Source organism: Dendrobium catenatum, unplaced genomic scaffold (assembly GCF_001605985.2).
Source record: "Dendrobium catenatum unplaced genomic scaffold, ASM160598v2 fragScaff_scaffold_1220, whole genome shotgun sequence".
NCBI lineage: Eukaryota > Viridiplantae > Streptophyta > Magnoliopsida > Asparagales > Orchidaceae > Dendrobium > Dendrobium catenatum.
The window spans coordinates 5,000,650-5,016,651 of record NW_021319682.1 but is presented as its reverse complement, the minus strand read 5'-3'; the positions used below and the strand labels follow the sequence as shown (position 1 = coordinate 5,016,651).

Here is a 16,002-nt window from a genome sequence, read left to right as displayed (position 1 = left end):
CAAAGGGACTCGCCCAACAAGATCAACAGGCTTGCACGGAGCGAATAAAAAATCCCTGGTCAAGCAAGCAAATCACCACTCACCATTATTTTAGTCACTAGCTCTCCCCCAAAGCCTTCACCTTCAAGCTCACCAAGCTTAACTACAAGAAAGTGCTTACCCAAGAGGCCCCATATATCATTCAGCTATTACTACTCTGCCTAAAGCTTTCCATTACCATAGTGTTCTTCTCACCTCTTCCCTCAAGACAGCCCAAAATCTTCTAATTAAATGCCAGGCATATCAAATCGCTCGCCAGTCACGGTTCCTCCGCACCTCAGGACTCGATCGCAAATTCACATGAACCTACACATCACCACCTAGCTCACCTGAGGAGAACTCGCCTAAGAGCCCGTTCACTTCCCCTACCTCCAACCCGTCAGAAGGCAACATGTGTCTAGATTATCATGTAGTATTGACGGGTATTCTATTTAGCTTGTCATTTTTTACTTTTTTCTCAGTGTAGAATTTACTATAGCCCTCTAAACTCTATCAATAAAGGTTGATGAGGAAATATTTGGGAGGACTCTGAGATTTTTCTTTTATTGATAGTGGATACTATGCTTATTGGAGATTGGTAGCTCATTCTCTACTCTCCCTACAGTCACCATTCTTGCAAATAGGTTCTAGCTCACCGGGTAGACATGCTAATCAAGTCAGGTATCATCCACAAATAAATTCGATGTCAACGGAAATTCTTATAATTAGAACTCACTTCTCACACCATTATTACAGCAACACACAACAAATAAATACTCAATTTGGCTCAATGACAGAATTGAGATCTAACAAAACAACCTAACATTAAATGCACATTGCATAAGCCCAGTGTTTAAAATCCAGGCCACAAAAAGCAGCTTTGTTAGAGCAAGATAATGTCTGCTACAGAAGGCTCCAAGAAGAAAAATAGATGTAACAGCCTAAATTTCATACCTACAGCTGCAATTGCAGGTGACTCAGAGCATATGATTTGACGCCTTCTCTGGAACAGCATTGTTTACTGCCATATATTTTAATTAAGCAAGATTTTATTTCAGCAGCAGTTGTATTTTCTACATGAACATTGTTAGAAAAAAGAACATGAGTAGCATTGTTAGTAAAAGAACAAAAGAACCCTCACGTTGCTTTGCTGAACAACAAAAGTTTAAGCGGTCAGGTTCTGTATTGGTTCTTACAGTATTTTAGAAGTTGCACTAGTATACCAATGGTAGCCAAGCAAACAAGTATGCAGCCATCATACTGATATTTGATCAGGTTACTAACCAATTGGAATATAATCCAAGGATTCATGTACAGATGTCCCCTGATTCTGTTCAAGTGATTCCCCTGTCGGTTCATATTTTCTAACAGCTCGCAACATTGGAACTATGCTATCAAGGAAGCTATCTACAACATTAGCCTTACTTTCATTTTTAGAGTCCAAAATCGCTTGAGCAGACAACTCAACTTCTGTTTCCTCGTTCAATTGAGCAGATTTCTTCACTTCTGCTTCCTCCTTCACATCTTGATGCATCTCTTCATGCAATGAAGGTCTTACTATTCTCCTCCTCTTACTATTCATTAGTTTTACTTCACGTCCACATACATCACCATACTTACTAGAATCATCTTGACCTTCATGCTTTTGGCTCGTGTTTCTACGCCTGAAATTATAAAAGGGAATTTCAAAACTCTCTTCAGCCACAACATCATTACTTAGGTCACCGTCCAAGGCTGAAGTGAATCCAACATGTTCTGCTTTGGTAATGCGCTCATATTGATTGATTTTACACCTGTCCACTGGTTGGGCTGGTAGCTGTGTAATCTTATTCTGATTTCCACTACGATGATCGAAGAGTCCTGTTTCCCATTCCGTTGAATGTTTGGATACCTCCATAGGACTCCACGAATTTCTCCTTGTGGAAAGGTTGTTCAAAAACTGGTCAAGAGGTAAGTCCCCAGACGGCTCATCGCTCAACGGCTCAGGAGTCTCCCGATTACAAACCTTTTGATACCGGGACAAGCGAGAAAAAACACTGGTCCTATTCAAATCAAAATCTGCATGATCAGCTTCCATGCTCTGATAAGTCTTCAGCTCATCAGAATATCCATCAGCAATATAGCCATATTTAGAAATTTCCTTACATGCACTTGGAATGCAAGAATTAAGTATTGTAGAAGGAATATATTCAGAATTATCCAAAATAGAGTTCTGAATTTCCCTGCTGACAAGCTTTTGTTGTGATTCTTCTACTAAAGGACGGTAATCAGAAAATTCAAATACCTGATTTGGCTGTGCTCTAGAAAGACAATCGTTCTGCACAACTTCAGTTTGAAAACTCAAATCATTCGTAACATGCAATGATGTGAAAGCATCGTCTTCTTGAATAATGGCCGCTCTTGGTATAATGCTGGGGTCATTACAAGAACGCTCACATGCTACAGTATCCGGGCTTGAGTGATCGGTTACACCCATCAAATATGGAGCCACCATGTTATCCAAATTGGACATATAACAAGATGAAGGTAGAGGTAAAGGTTTATATTCAATCTCTGAAATAGTTGAGGGCGGTTTTTCGATAGAGAAATGGTGCAATGCAATATGATCATAGGAAAGGCAAATTGAACACCTTTGGGAATTGAGGGTTTCGGAATGGGAGTTCTGTGGATAGGATAAAGGACACAGGTTCACTGGATTTAAACCTCTTCCAGTATTGGCGACAGGATGTTGCATGCTTGTAGAAGTAACATGTCTTGTATAGGGCATTGGGGGATCCAACGAAGCTTGAGTTAATGCAAGTTTTCTAACTTCCCTCTTTCCTTCTCTGCTATACTCTGATTTGCACTTGAAATGTGTTCCCGTTTCAATTAATCTAACCTCATCATCTGCAGCAGTGTTCTCAAACTTCTCAATGATTTTGTTGGGAATCCCATTTCGCTTATACTGCTTTATGTTAATCTTCCTTGAATAAAACAAGTGAGTCAGCTTGATAACCTGCATTTAAAAGTAACAATGGAGCCATTGTCACTTTCACATTTGCAACTGTAGTATGATATACACAATAAAAAAGGTTGAAAGGGATGGAGATAAAATTTACCTGCTCATATGACAGACCAAAGTGGAATTTGTTTGGGCTGTAGTAATTTTCTTCAATAGCACTACGAAATTCATCTTCACACAGAGGCTTGCACATCCAGATCCTCTTGAAAAGAATCTTCTCATGCATACAGCAAAGCTATTAGTAACCAAAAGAAAGAAAAATAATCTGAAGAAGGCCACACATGTTACCGACATATGTGATCCCATTTTAAGTAAATTGGTCACCTAACAGAATCTTTTTAAGTGCATAAGCTGTGTGTATTCCAGCCACAGCTTCCTAACCAACAAGGAAATACAACATAAGAGTTCATGATTTAGTTATCTAAATTGCAGACCCTTATACCTGTGCAGGATATGACTGCCCTGTTGATCTAAAGGCATCGGGTATGATGTTTAACGCACCATCAGAAGTTGCTTCAAACACCCCATAAAGTTTCCTTTCCTCGTGCTCAAAAAGAAACAAAATCATCCCAGCTTTAACTTGCTTCAAAAATTTGGACTTTGAAAGTGGAAGGCCAAAAAGCTTCCTCTGAAGACATTCAAGCTTTGTTTCACGGTTGGACATGAAAATCGCACCTGCAAAATTGGAGCCATCCTTTTCCACAAAGTTGAGCTTCCCATGTTCCATTGAGCACCTAACATGATAGAAAAAAGGAAAGAATCAACAAATCATGCAAGATACAACCAAGCACATGTCTAAACAGAGGAAAACCATCTCAAATTTAAAATCATTAATATTCCAAGCCATGCAAGCATCATATACCCACTCTTTACACAACAAGGAAAAGGACTAGCATAATCAAGTGGTCTAGCACGAAAAATAAGAAGCTTTTCTGTAGTTGTTAACAGTAAATTACTAATAAGGTTTGAAACGTTAGTTGTCTGAAAGGAAACCATACTAAAAACTTTAGTGAATCAAAAGCTAACCGCACAAGTAGAAAGTGTTAAAAGTGTGTATCGAACAGATTTATCTGGAATAAAAATGTGATTCTTCTGAACTAACTATAAATTAAGAAAGATATGCATCACCAATGGGAGCCTCAAGGCCCTCAATCCACTTGGAACAGCAACATTTTCCTATTCAATCAAGGAAAATGGGACCTTTTCTAAAGCAAAAAAAAAAACTAATTTCAATCAAAGAAAGTTAAAAAAAAGTTAAATAAATTTGATTAAAACGTTATTTAGGATAGTTTCCAAAGTGCATGATAGTGACTGAGGTTTTTTTTTTCCAATAGACATTGGCTTCAAACCTTGTCAATGCATATCTTTTTTCAAATGGCTAAAATGAGACAATTCATACATGTTGAATATTTGAAAGTCAAATTTAGTGAATTTATTTTTGGAAAGTATTTTTTGGAAAAAAAAAAGTGTTTGATTGTGATATTCTCCTATGATTCTATTTTTATTTTAGAAAAGTATTTTTAGGAATAAAATGAGAAATCAATTGTGGTCTTCTCCTATGATTTTGTTTCTTAAATTTTAGAAAAGATATATTTTTTCTATAATTTGTTTCCTAAATTTTAAGAAAGAATTAAGCTAGTTAGCTATTTTCTTTATTAGACACTCTTTTAGTATATATATGTAGATATAGTATTGTAATTATAACAAAAGGAATAATCTATGCTGCACCGATATGGATACGGCGACACGGATACGACACGATACGGATACGGGACACGTCAATTCTTAAAAATACTGGATACGGGTATGGCGCAGACACGACATTATAATTTATAAATCATACAGAAAAATTAAGAAAGCAATCAAAGCATAATATTTGAAATTACAAAAAAAATGAAACCAACATCATTTACCGCCTTGTAGCTTATAATATCAAAATAAAAGCACTAAATGTCTAATACAACAACAAAAACATAAACATAAATTGTCTAGCACATGAAGTTTCAACTATTCAATAGAAGTAATGATATGATTAGCTTCTTCAATGGTTTGTCTTTGAGTATGTGTTTTTCAAGACTTAAGATCGGGGAAGATAATTGTCAATACTGAGTCATGCTCCGAGCTCTATCCTCCCATGTGATCGATCCTCAAGCCAAGTTTCTCAAGCAAGTTGCGTCCAATCTCAGAATCTATTAGATTCTTTCAATTTTGTGTCCAATTCCAATATCAATAAAGATAGTGAAATTATATTGTTACACTATAGTCTTGATCATCCTAGCTTTGTATATCTAGTAAAATTATTTTCTAAATTATTTATCAATAAAAGCTTGCTTATTTTCATTGTGAAAATTGCCAGATTTCAAAGCATACTCAAACTATATATCCTCAAATTCCATACAAACCTTCAACTGTCTTTTCTTTGATCTATAGTCATTGATGTGAGGGGTCCCTCAACGATACAAAATATTTTTGGCACTCGATGATTTGTGACATTTGTTGATGATCATACAAGGGTAACTTGGGTTTTCTTTATGAAAGAAAAGTTTAAGGTTGGGCAAATTTTCCAAACATTCAATCTTACGGTTCAAAATGAATTCAGCTCTGAATTCAAGAACTCAAGCCAGATAATACTACGAAATACTTGATGCAATAAAAATTAAAAAAAAAATTATAAATTACCAAAATTTCTTTTCACTATAACTTAAACAACACAAATCAACTTCAAATAAAAGACAACTTTAAATATAAAACACAACACTACTTTCATCTTTCAAAAGTTTTGAGAAGAAGGATACACTTGGTAGGGAAAACCGTGGAGAGAAGAATGAGATAGGAAACCGAGACAAATTATAAGAGAGAAGGAAAAGAAAATAGCTCACAAGCTAACACAAACCAGCATGTTTCAAGCTCCAAAATTTATCACATAACTCACTTTTTTCTGCAACAAAACAGCCCCCATATATAAGTAAAAATAGAGAAAAGACATCCATAAATCTACCTAGGAAACCAGCAGTCAGCACTCCTTTTGGAGCCATCAATACATAGGAAATAGCAATGGAGGGGAATGAACAGCATGGGGAAAACAACAGCCATAAATCTTCCTAGGAAACCAGAAGTCACCTCTCCTTTTGGAGCCATCAATACATAGGAAATAGAAAGGGAAGGGAACGGACAGCAAGGGGAAAACAGGAGCCATAAATCTACCTAGGAAACCAGCAGGAAAACAACAGTCACCACTCCTTTTGGAGCCATTAATACATAGGAAATTGCAAGGGAGGGGAACGAACAGCATGGGGAAAACCAATAGGCAAGTTTTGCCTACATCAATACTTCACTAGTAATCTCAATGCCTACCTTTACAATCATGAGATTATCCACATAAGTTCTTTTATTGACACCCCTCAACAAAATAAGGTGGTTAAACACAAGAATAGACATCTCTTGAAAATTGTCCGGTGTCTTATGTTTTCCTCTAATGCTTCAAATTATTTCTCGGAAGAAGTCATTCTCACAGCTACATATTTGATCAATCGTATGTCATCCAGAGTCCTTAATTTTTAATTTTCACGTCAACTTGTTCTGAAAAAAAAAATCCTCACACCCATGCAGCTTCATCTAATTTACCACTCAAGGTATTTGGTTGCATAGCATTTATTCAGGTGTATCCTCAACACCATAACAAATTTGATCCTAGAGCCAATAAGTGTATTTTCCTTGGATACTCTCTAACTCAAAAAGGGTACAAATGTTATTCTCCAACCAATAACAAATTTTACACTAACATGGATGTCTCTTCCTTTAAACATGTGTCATTTTATCCCAAATCTCATGTTCAAGGGGAAAGAATGAATGAACACCAAGTTTAGGAATTCTTTCTTGAGTCTATGCTGTTAGCATACTCAGAGTCACCAAGTTCTTCTTAACCCGTGCTTGTGCCTAAAGACTATATACAAGACTTGTCCGCACCATGCATGTTCAGTCATCAGTCCAAACCACAAATGTTTCTTCTCCCGTGCTTGCTCAATTTGTGGCTCCACAACTTGCTCATGAGAATTTCAATTCTACATTAAGAGGAGAAAGAGATAGAAGCTAGAGCACAAATAACAACCAATATGTGGCCAAGATATCGACTCAATTTCAAGTCCACATGAAGAAAACATAGGTACGGATGACTCAATTTCAAGTCCACATGAAGAAAACATAGGTACGGATAAGTCAAGAAGAGATGTGCCAATTCCCAACATTGATGACTCTACCATGTTGATTGCATTGAGGAAGGGTGTTAGGAGATATAGGACATCCAATTGGGAATTATGATACTTATGAAGGGATATCACCATCTTATCGAGCATTTGTTACTTCTCTTGATCATACCTAGATTCCTAGCACAATACAAGAGGGAATTACAAAATTCGGAGTAGAAGAATGCAATATAAGATGAGATTGATGCACTTGAGACGAGTGGAACATGGACTCTTACTAGGGGTGCAACCAAGTCAAGCAGGCTCGCGAGCCGGCTCGAACTCAACTCGGTAACTGGCTCGACGAGTCGAGCTTTTCGAGCTGGCGAGTCGAGCTCAAACACCATTTCGAGCTCGATGGCTTATCGAGCTCGAGCTGGACCAGACCTCCGACTCGGCTCGTAGGCTCGTCGAGTAGCTCACGTGTGTGAGTGGGCGGGAAAAAAATTTTGGGTAGCTGCAACTCTACGAGCGGGAATTTATATCTCAACAACATACGCGATCTTAACGAGTTCTGTATGCTAGATCTCAACAACAGGCTTGCCCTTTTTAACGGTGGCCATGACCATGTTGCTAACGCAGGCAGATGGGAGGCGATTAAGGCGTCCATTGATTCCCTTCACGGAGATGATGCATAGGTTCTTTGCACCAGTGTTGTCGGCATAGTTCACGGTGACGGCCACCGGCAAACCCAGCGACATCCGGAACTTATTTCCAGCTGAACCTCTGCGTCCTGAAATCGTCAGCAAATAAAATAAAAGTCAATTCAGTATCACTGCCATTGAATACAGATCTGAGAATACTTTCGGAGATGGATCGAAGAAATGTAGATATGAAGGAAGAGGAGCTAGGAAGAAAATGAGATACTCCAGATGCTAGATCGCAAAGGCGAACGCGATCTTGACGGCAGACGCGACGACGAGCTTTGGACTCGACAGCGGCCGTGACGACGAGCTCGGGACTCGACGGCGGACACAATGACGAGCTCGGGAATCTAGATCTCAACGACAGACGCGATCTTGACGAGCTCCAGATTCTAGATCTCAACGGCGGACGCCATAATGAGCTTGGGACTCGACGGCGGCCACAATGACGATCTCTAGACTCGACGGCGGACGCAATGACGAGCTCGGGAATCTAGATCTCGACGACGAACGCGATCTTGACGTCGCGATTGGATCAGATCCAGTGGATCTTGACTGCAAACACGAATGCTAAGTCGACAACGGATAAGCGGAGCCGATGGCGAGCTCGTGACGACGAAGGAGTTCGCAATGGAGCTCGACTGAGCTCGACAAGCAACTTTGGACGGAGTTCGCAGTAGAGCTCGACTGAGCTCGACGAGCCGCTCGACATATGAGACGAGTCGAGCTCGAGCTCGGATTTTGAGCTCGAACTCGGCTCGAGCTCGATATTTGAAAGTCGAGCTCGACTTGAACGCTGCCTGGCTCGAGCTCGACTGACTCGTTTGCACCCCTAACTCTTACTGATTTGCCAGCTAAAAAAAGGCTCATGGGGTACAAATGAATTTTCGCTATAAAGTACAAAACAGATGAATCAATTGAGAGATTCGGGGCTCAATTGGTAGCTTGAGGATTTACACAATCCTATGAGATTAACAATCAAAATACTTTTTCTCCTGTCATAAAACTTAACACTATCAGAACTCTACTCTCATTGGTTGTCAACCATGATTGGTACTTGCAACAACTAGACATAAAAAATGCATTTCTAAATAGTGACCTCGAAGAAGAAGTCTACATGGAAATCCCACATGGTTTTGAAAAAAGGTATGGCAAAGAATTAGGTTTGCAAACTCAAAAGTCCTTGTATGGCCTTAGAAAAATCTCCTTGAGCTTGGTTTGATAGATTTACAAAGGTTATTTTGAAGCTAGGCTACATACAGGGTCAAGTTGATCATACTCTATTTATCAAGAAATCTCACGTTGGGAAATTTGCTATATTGATAGTCTATCTAGGAATGATGTGGAGGAATTATAAAATTTGAAGTATTTGTCAGAAGAGTTTGGATTTTAATAATTCTTGAAAATTTTAAATATTTCCTTGGAATGAAAGTGGCTAAATCAAGAAAGGGCATTGTCGTTTCTCAAAAGAAATATATTCTAAATCTTCTTAAGGAGACTGGTATGCTTGGATACAAACCTTTTGATGCTCCAATGGATAGTCAGAAGAAACTTGCCACAGAGAAAGAACGTACATCTATAAATAATGGGAGATATCAAATATGTCTGATCTATATTTCACACACTCGACTAGATATTGACTTTGAAATTAGTGTTGTAAGTCAATGCATGCACAGTTGTGCAGAGGAACACATGAAAGCAGTCTACACGATTCTTAAATACTTGAGTTGACACTAGAAAAAAGCATATTCTTCAAAAAGACAGAAAATTATGACAATGAAGTGTATTCAAATGTAGATTGGGCAAGAAACATCATTGATAAAAGATCAAAGATTAGGCCGGAAACATTATTGATAGAAGATCAACTTCTGAGTATTGTTCTTTTGTCGGGGGTAATTTTGTTACCTGGAGGAGTAAGAAGCAATCAATGGTAACCAGAAATAGTACAGAAGCAGAGTACAAAGCACTGGCACATGGAATTTGTGAAGGGATTTGGATAAAGAGGGTTCTTAGTGAATTGAGACAAATGAGTTCATCTCGTATTTTGATAATGTGTGATAATCAGGCCGCTATTAGCAGAGCTAAGAATCCTATGCATCATGATAGGACTAAGCACATTGAAATTGACAGATACTTCATCACAAAGAAGGTGACTAGTGAGACTGTTTAATTGAAATACATCCCTACCAAGCAACAAACTGCAGACATCCTCACTAAAGCTCTACCTTGACCTAACTTTGAAGATTTAGGCTTCGTTTGGGACGGCTTTCTTACTGCTTCTTAAAGCAGCTTTCTAGTATAACAAATAATTTTTTTGTACTAAAACTACATTTTAAGAAGCAATAAAAAAGTCATCTCAAACGAAGCCTTAATTTGCAAGCTTGGATTATATGATATATATTCTCTAACTTGAGGGGGAATGTTGAATATTTGAAAGTCAAAGTTAGAGAATTTATTTTAGGAAAGTATTTTTAGGAATAAAAGGAGAGATAGATTGTAATTTTCTCCTATGATTCTGTTTTTATTTTAGGAACAAAGCTCAATGGTTCAACTTATCTCACATCAATATGCTTCCCTTAAAAATCTATCATAAAAGATTAGCAATTTTTTCTCATAAAATTCCGCCATCTTGTTTTAGAAAAAATCCTCTTTCGATCATTTTATAATCCTAAGATATACATCTATATTTATAATTATGTTGTGTACTCTAACATGCTTCTGGAATCACCTCAAGATAGTTGCAAAAGGAGTTTTTTTCTTAAAGGAAAAAAGACTACTTATGATTTGGTGGGTACATTTTTTTGCATAACCAAGTGGTTTTTTTTTTTTTTTTGTTTCTTAAAGTATTCACTATTTTGGGATCATTGACTACTTTTTAATCAGTTATAATTTCTCTCCTCGAATTTTTATCTCCTATTTTGTACCACCATTGTACATCTGATAACTCATCCTACTTAGATCTATACACAACTAACTTTTATTCTATCCAGTGAACGTACGCAGAGGAATGTTCGGTTTAGGCAAAAAAATGCATGTACCGAGTTTTTCGCGTGAAAAAACTCGGTACAGGCGCTTTTTTGCCTAAAACCGAACCTTCCTCTGCGTACGTTCACCGGATAAAATAAAAGTTCCAACTAATGGCTTATAGTCATCCTGACTCACTTAAATATCTGTTGCAATAATCCATCGATCACTTCTAAAAATTGATTCTTGTACTATCTTGTAATCCAACTAAAGTAGCATAAGTGATGCAATAGAAAATAACAAAAATTGCATAGTACCAATATTTCTTTTCACTATAACTTAAACAACATAAATCAACTTCAAATAAAAGACAACTTCAAATATAAAACACAACACTACTTTCATCTTTCAAAAGTTTTGAGAAGAAGGATACAATTGGTAGGGAAAATTGAGGAGAGAAGAAAGAGATGGGAAACCGAGACAAATTATAAGAGAGAAGGAAAAGAAGTAAGCTCACAAGCTAACACAAACCCGCAAGTTTCATGCTCCAAAAATTATCACATAACTCTCTTTTCTGCAGCAAAACAACCACCATATATAGGTAAAATTAGAGAAAACAATAGCCAAAAATCTGCCTAGGAAACCAGCAGTCACCACTCCTTTTGGAGCCATCAATACATAGGAAATAGCAAGGGAGGGGAATGGACAGCATGGGGAAAACAACAACCATAAATCTGCCTACGAAACTAGCAGTCACCTCTCCTTTTGGAGCCATCAATACATAGGAAATAGAAAGGGAAGGGAACATACAGCATGGGGAAAAAAGCAGCCATAAATCTGCCTAGGAAATTAGCAGGAAACACTCCTTTTGGAGCCATTAATACATAGGAAATAGCAAGGGAGGGGAACGGACAGCATGGGGAAAACCAATAGACAAGTTTTGCCTACATCAATTCTCCCCATGTGGAGAATTCTCATCTCCTGATGAGAATGACGAAAATATCATGATGACGACATTGCAAACTTAGGTTGAATGACAATGCTTCATTGATGTTCCAAACACATTATATCTTATGGCAGATCTTCCCTTTGAAGTGAACTTTGGCTTGTTGACTGTTTTGACTCTTTTTTTTCTTAATTTTTTTTAAAAAGAAAGGAAGACTCACAACCTAATGCTCTGATATCAAATTGATGCAATAGAAAATAACAAAAATTGCATAGTACCAATATTTCTTTTCACTATAACTTAAACAACACAAATCAACTTCAAATAAAAGACAACTTTAAATATAAAACACAACACTACTTTCATCTTTCAAAAGTTTTGAGAAGAATGATACAGTTGGTAGGGAAAACCGTGGAAAGAAGGAAGAGATAGGAAACCGAGACGAATTATAAGAGAGAATGAAAAGAAGTAAGCTCGCAAGCTAACACAAACCCGCAGGTTTCATGCTCCAAAAATTATCACATAACTCTCTTTTTTTTGCAGCAAAACGACCCCCATATATAGGTCAAAATAGAGAAAGCAACAGCCATAAATTTGCCTAAGAAACCAGCAAGAAACTAGTAGTCACTGCTCATTTTGGAGCCATCCATACATTGGAAATAGCAAGAGAGGGGAACGAACAGCACGGGGAAAACAACAGCCATAAATATGCCTAGGAAACCAACAGTCACCTCTCCTTTTGGAGCCATCAATACATAGGAAATAGAAAGGGAAGGGAACGAACAGCATGGGGAAAACAGCAGCCATAAATCTGCCTAGGAAACCAGCAAGAAACAAGCAGTCAACACTCCTTTTGGAACCATTAATACAGAGGAAATAGCAAGGAAGGGGAACGGACAGCATGGGGAAAACAAATAGGCAAGTTTTGCCTACATCAATTTTCCCCCATGTGGAGAATTCTCATCTCCTGATGAGAATGCCTTAGTACACGTTGGAAAATATCAGGATGACGACATTGCAAACTTAGATTGAATGACAGTGCTTCATAGATGTTATAGAAATAGCAAAATTCAAATTAAGTAATTATTGCATAGGTTATATGATTGATTGTAGAGCCCATTCTCCTAGCACGTTCTTGGGCCCCCATCAAATTATTTAAATCACTAAGGTTAAACTAAAAAAGAGATCACTTGTAGCAACATTTACGTTCAAAATCAGTTTTGGCTACTTTAACTTTTAGTCATTTAAATATCCTGAAAAGGGTAAAAGGTGTGCAAGGAAAATCTACTATATCCTCCTACATAATAGCCTTGATTCACAATCATGCCCAAAAACATTAGAGCGAAGAACATAACTGATGCAGGACTATATGCGAAATAGGAAACTTGCACAAAATATTTAAAGATCAATTTCAGATTTTCGTTATTAGCGATTAAAACAACAAAGTGAAACTAATAAATGGTCACTTCCGTTTAGGCTAAGCTACGCAAGAGACTAAACGAAATCAAAACACGTAGGGAAATTAAAGTATTGCATGAGGGGTAGTTTCCAACTTAACCTTTGCTTAACAATAAGATCCAAAAGCAAAGAAGTAACAATCCTACGAATACTAGTGGATGGCGATTAGTAGACACAATCTCTTGCTTGAACAATCTCTCAACGAAGTAAGTAGGATTTGAAAGTAAATGAGTCAAGGAAGAAAATCACCTTCTCGGAGAAACGTCGTGATTCACCACGTACCTCTCTTCCCTCACGTTGAGAAGATCCATGCAATCTTAGCCATCGTACGTAAAACCGGAATCAAACTCCGACTTGATCATACATCTCAATTCCATGAAGGAGAAAACACCTTGAGAGGGGGAAGAGAGAGAGGGTGGACGGTGGGGAGAGAGGCCGGCGAATGGGTAAGGGGGAAAACGGCTAGGGTTAGGGAGGAGCTAGGTTAGGTGGAATAGAAATTGTTTTAATTCACAAATCTGAAATTATTCTCAGATTTGAGTAAGATTGGAGGGAAACTAAGTGGATTTTGAAATTCCAATAGCATGTTATCAAGTCCCTTAATGAAGCATTAAAGGAGAGGGGACCACCAAGGGGGCCGGCGGCATGGTGAGGGGGAAGGAGGTTTGGGGAAAAGGAATTATGCATTTCCTAATCCGCTCCGACTAATTAATGATGAAAATTTCAAATCCGCTCAAATTCAAATTTGAATTTGAGACCTCATTGAAACTTTCCTAATTTGGCGTCGGACAAATTTGGAAACTTCCACTTTGAATTTCAAAATTTGAAAATTCGTGGAGGAAGAAGAAAAGGGACCGGTGATTGATGGAGGGAATGGTGGTGGATGAAAGGGAGGCCGGCGGCTAAAGGGAGGGCCGGCGGGATGATGGTGAAGGCTCGGTTTTGTGGATGTGGTGGGGTTGAGCTTGGATGGGTGAGGTTGTGAGGTGGTGGTTGGTGGTGGAGATGACTGGTGGTGGGTGTTTGGTAGAAGGGAAAGACGGAAGGAGGATAACCAAGAGCCACCGGTGGTGACTGTTGGGTACGACGGGTGGCCTCTCCTAGGCTCCACCGAGCTCTCAAACTCTCTCTCAAGCTCTTACAAAAGCTTCAAGAAGACAAACGCAGGAAAAATTCTTAATATCATTCATCACCTTCAAAAGTACAAGAGGAAGGCTTTAAATAGCCTATTACAATGACATAAAGCAAAAGGCTCAAATACCCTCAAGGGGCTACATGACTCAACCCTTAAGCAAGGGTAAAAAGGGAAAAATGCTGAAATAAAATACATCAATAAGAAAATGACAATACTAAAATCAAAAGTACATCGGACAGATCGTGGCCGTAGATCTACAGCCACGTCGACGATAGACTTTCCAACTGATGTCCCCATCACTCTCCCGGGGTGGGAGAAAACTTGATGTAGACAAGGGGGGGGTCAACACAAGTTGAGTTTTTCTTTTAATTTCTTGTCCCTTCCCCTTCCCCTTTTCTTCTTGTCTCTTGGGATTCCGTGGCTTGTCTTTAATGGTGGCTGAATTCTATGCATTATCTTGAAATTCCGTGGCTTGTATTTAATGGGGGCTGAATTCTATGCATTGAATTCATTGGGAAGTTATTGTTTTTAATGCTTTTCCTTTGGGAATTCAGCCAGCCTTGTTTTCCCAAGCTGTGCTGAAACCGTGGGGCATTAATTCCCTATTGCTGTGCTGAAACCGTGGCCTTTCCTCCTTGGATTTGCTGTGACGTTTGGGGTTTGCTGTGCTGGAAACCGTGGCCTTAATTCCTGTGGTGCTGTTTGGTTTCTCCATGCTGAAACCGTGACTTTTTCTGCTTTGCTGTTTGGAATTCCTGTGCAAGAAATTTAAGGCTTTTATATGGGAATATGAACAGATTTTTGGGATAGAAATTGAACAGTTTTTGGGCTGTTTTTGGACAGATTTTTTGGAAGATTCCTACTACAGTTTTAGGTGCCTTTTGGCCTTTTATCTTCCTATTTTAATTAGCTTTTAATTAAGTTTTAGTGGCTATTTGTATTTCTTTCTTAGGTCTATAAATAGTAGATGTTTTGTGGCTGTTAAAAAAAAGGTTATGTGAATGATTTTTGGAAAGAAACCTGAGGGTTTTCTTGGATAGCTTGCGAGCTATGCCACTTCTTCCTCTCCTCTTCTAGGAAAGCTTGCGAGCTTCTCCTCTTTCTTCTCGGGCTTCTAATCTCTTTCGTCTCTCCGCAAGTGCCATTCCATATGTATCCTTCTTCTCAAAGTGAAGCAACTTTAGGGTGTCGTCAAGTGATTGAGTCAAGTTTGTAAGTCTTTCTTTATTTTATAATATTAAAGTTTGTTTTGTCTAATTAGTCTAATTTTTGTGAGTTATTGTAATCTTTTATTCTCTAGAAAGACTCTTTTTTGTGATAAAAAATTTGGGTCCCTCCCCAAATTTTTGATTACATCAATTTGGTATCAGAGCAAGTTTTAGAAAGTCTTAGGTTTTGGTTTGAGGTTTGTCAAGTCTTGTTTTTGTCAAGTCAAGTCTTGTCAAAGTTTTGTAGTCAAGTCAAGTCAAGTTGTGAGTCTAAGTCTAGGTTGATTTTTTGTCTTTTTTTATTAAGTCAAAAAATGAAAAAACAAAAGCCAACTCATCGGGAGATGAGTTCTTCAAGTAGGGGAGTTTGATGTATGCAAGGGGGGG

General features: G+C 38.2%; 1 protein-coding gene across 5 annotated transcripts in view; it reads right to left on the bottom strand.

Moving 5' to 3' along the window:
- Nucleotides 1–948: 948 nt before the first annotated feature.
- LOC110101237 overlaps nucleotides 949–16,002 on the bottom strand; it is a 19,203-nt gene continuing 4,149 nt past the window's right edge. For 3 of the 5 annotated variants that reach the window (XM_020829038.2, XM_020829041.2, XM_020829039.2), the window contains 3 exons: nucleotides 3,462–3,753; nucleotides 3,117–3,233; nucleotides 949–3,013 (listed from right to left, as the gene is read on the bottom strand). In XM_020829038.2, coding sequence (XP_020684697.1) covers nucleotides 1,298–3,013; nucleotides 3,117–3,233; nucleotides 3,462–3,753 — 2,125 coding nt within the window. In that variant the 3' untranslated portion in view covers nucleotides 949–1,297. Of the gene's footprint in view, nucleotides 3,014–3,116; nucleotides 3,396–3,461; nucleotides 3,754–16,002 lie in introns of those variants that run through there. The other 2 variants (XM_028699202.1, XM_020829042.2) reach the window with 2 other exon arrangements.